The sequence below is a fragment of the Penaeus monodon genome, chromosome 27 (assembly GCF_015228065.2).
Source record: "Penaeus monodon isolate SGIC_2016 chromosome 27, NSTDA_Pmon_1, whole genome shotgun sequence".
Lineage (NCBI taxonomy): Eukaryota > Metazoa > Arthropoda > Malacostraca > Decapoda > Penaeidae > Penaeus > Penaeus monodon.
The window spans coordinates 18,491,127-18,491,405 of NC_051412.1; the positions used below are offsets into that span (position 1 = coordinate 18,491,127).

Consider the following 279-nt stretch of genomic DNA (forward strand, 5'->3'; position numbering starts at 1 on the left):
TATTCCTTCAAAATCCGTACTTCTACGAGTGAGTGCCGCCCCGTTACGTCTGCGCCCCCGTGATCCAGTCGGGGGTCTGCGTGAGCTCGAGGCGGCGCGACATGAAGGTGAGGGTGTCGTGGATGCGTCGCACTTCGGCCTCGAGGAGCGAAGCGCGACGGGACTCCAGGCCGACGAGCCCCTTCTCCACCGCCGCCAGCTGCAAGAGGGGAGACCGGCGCGTTAGTGGGGCGAATGGGTGTAAGCCCTTGCTTGTTTTATTGTTTAACGAACTTGCCT

The 279-nt window shown here is 61.6% G+C and overlaps 1 protein-coding gene across 1 annotated transcript in view; it reads right to left on the reverse strand.

Annotated features, from left to right (window-relative positions):
* LOC119590642 overlaps positions 1–279 on the reverse strand; it is a gene marked incomplete at its 3' end in the record, with an annotated part of 6,055 nt that continues 5,776 nt past the window's right edge. The window contains 1 exon segment of the mRNA XM_037939319.1: positions 1–199. Coding sequence (XP_037795247.1) covers positions 44–199 — 156 coding nt within the window.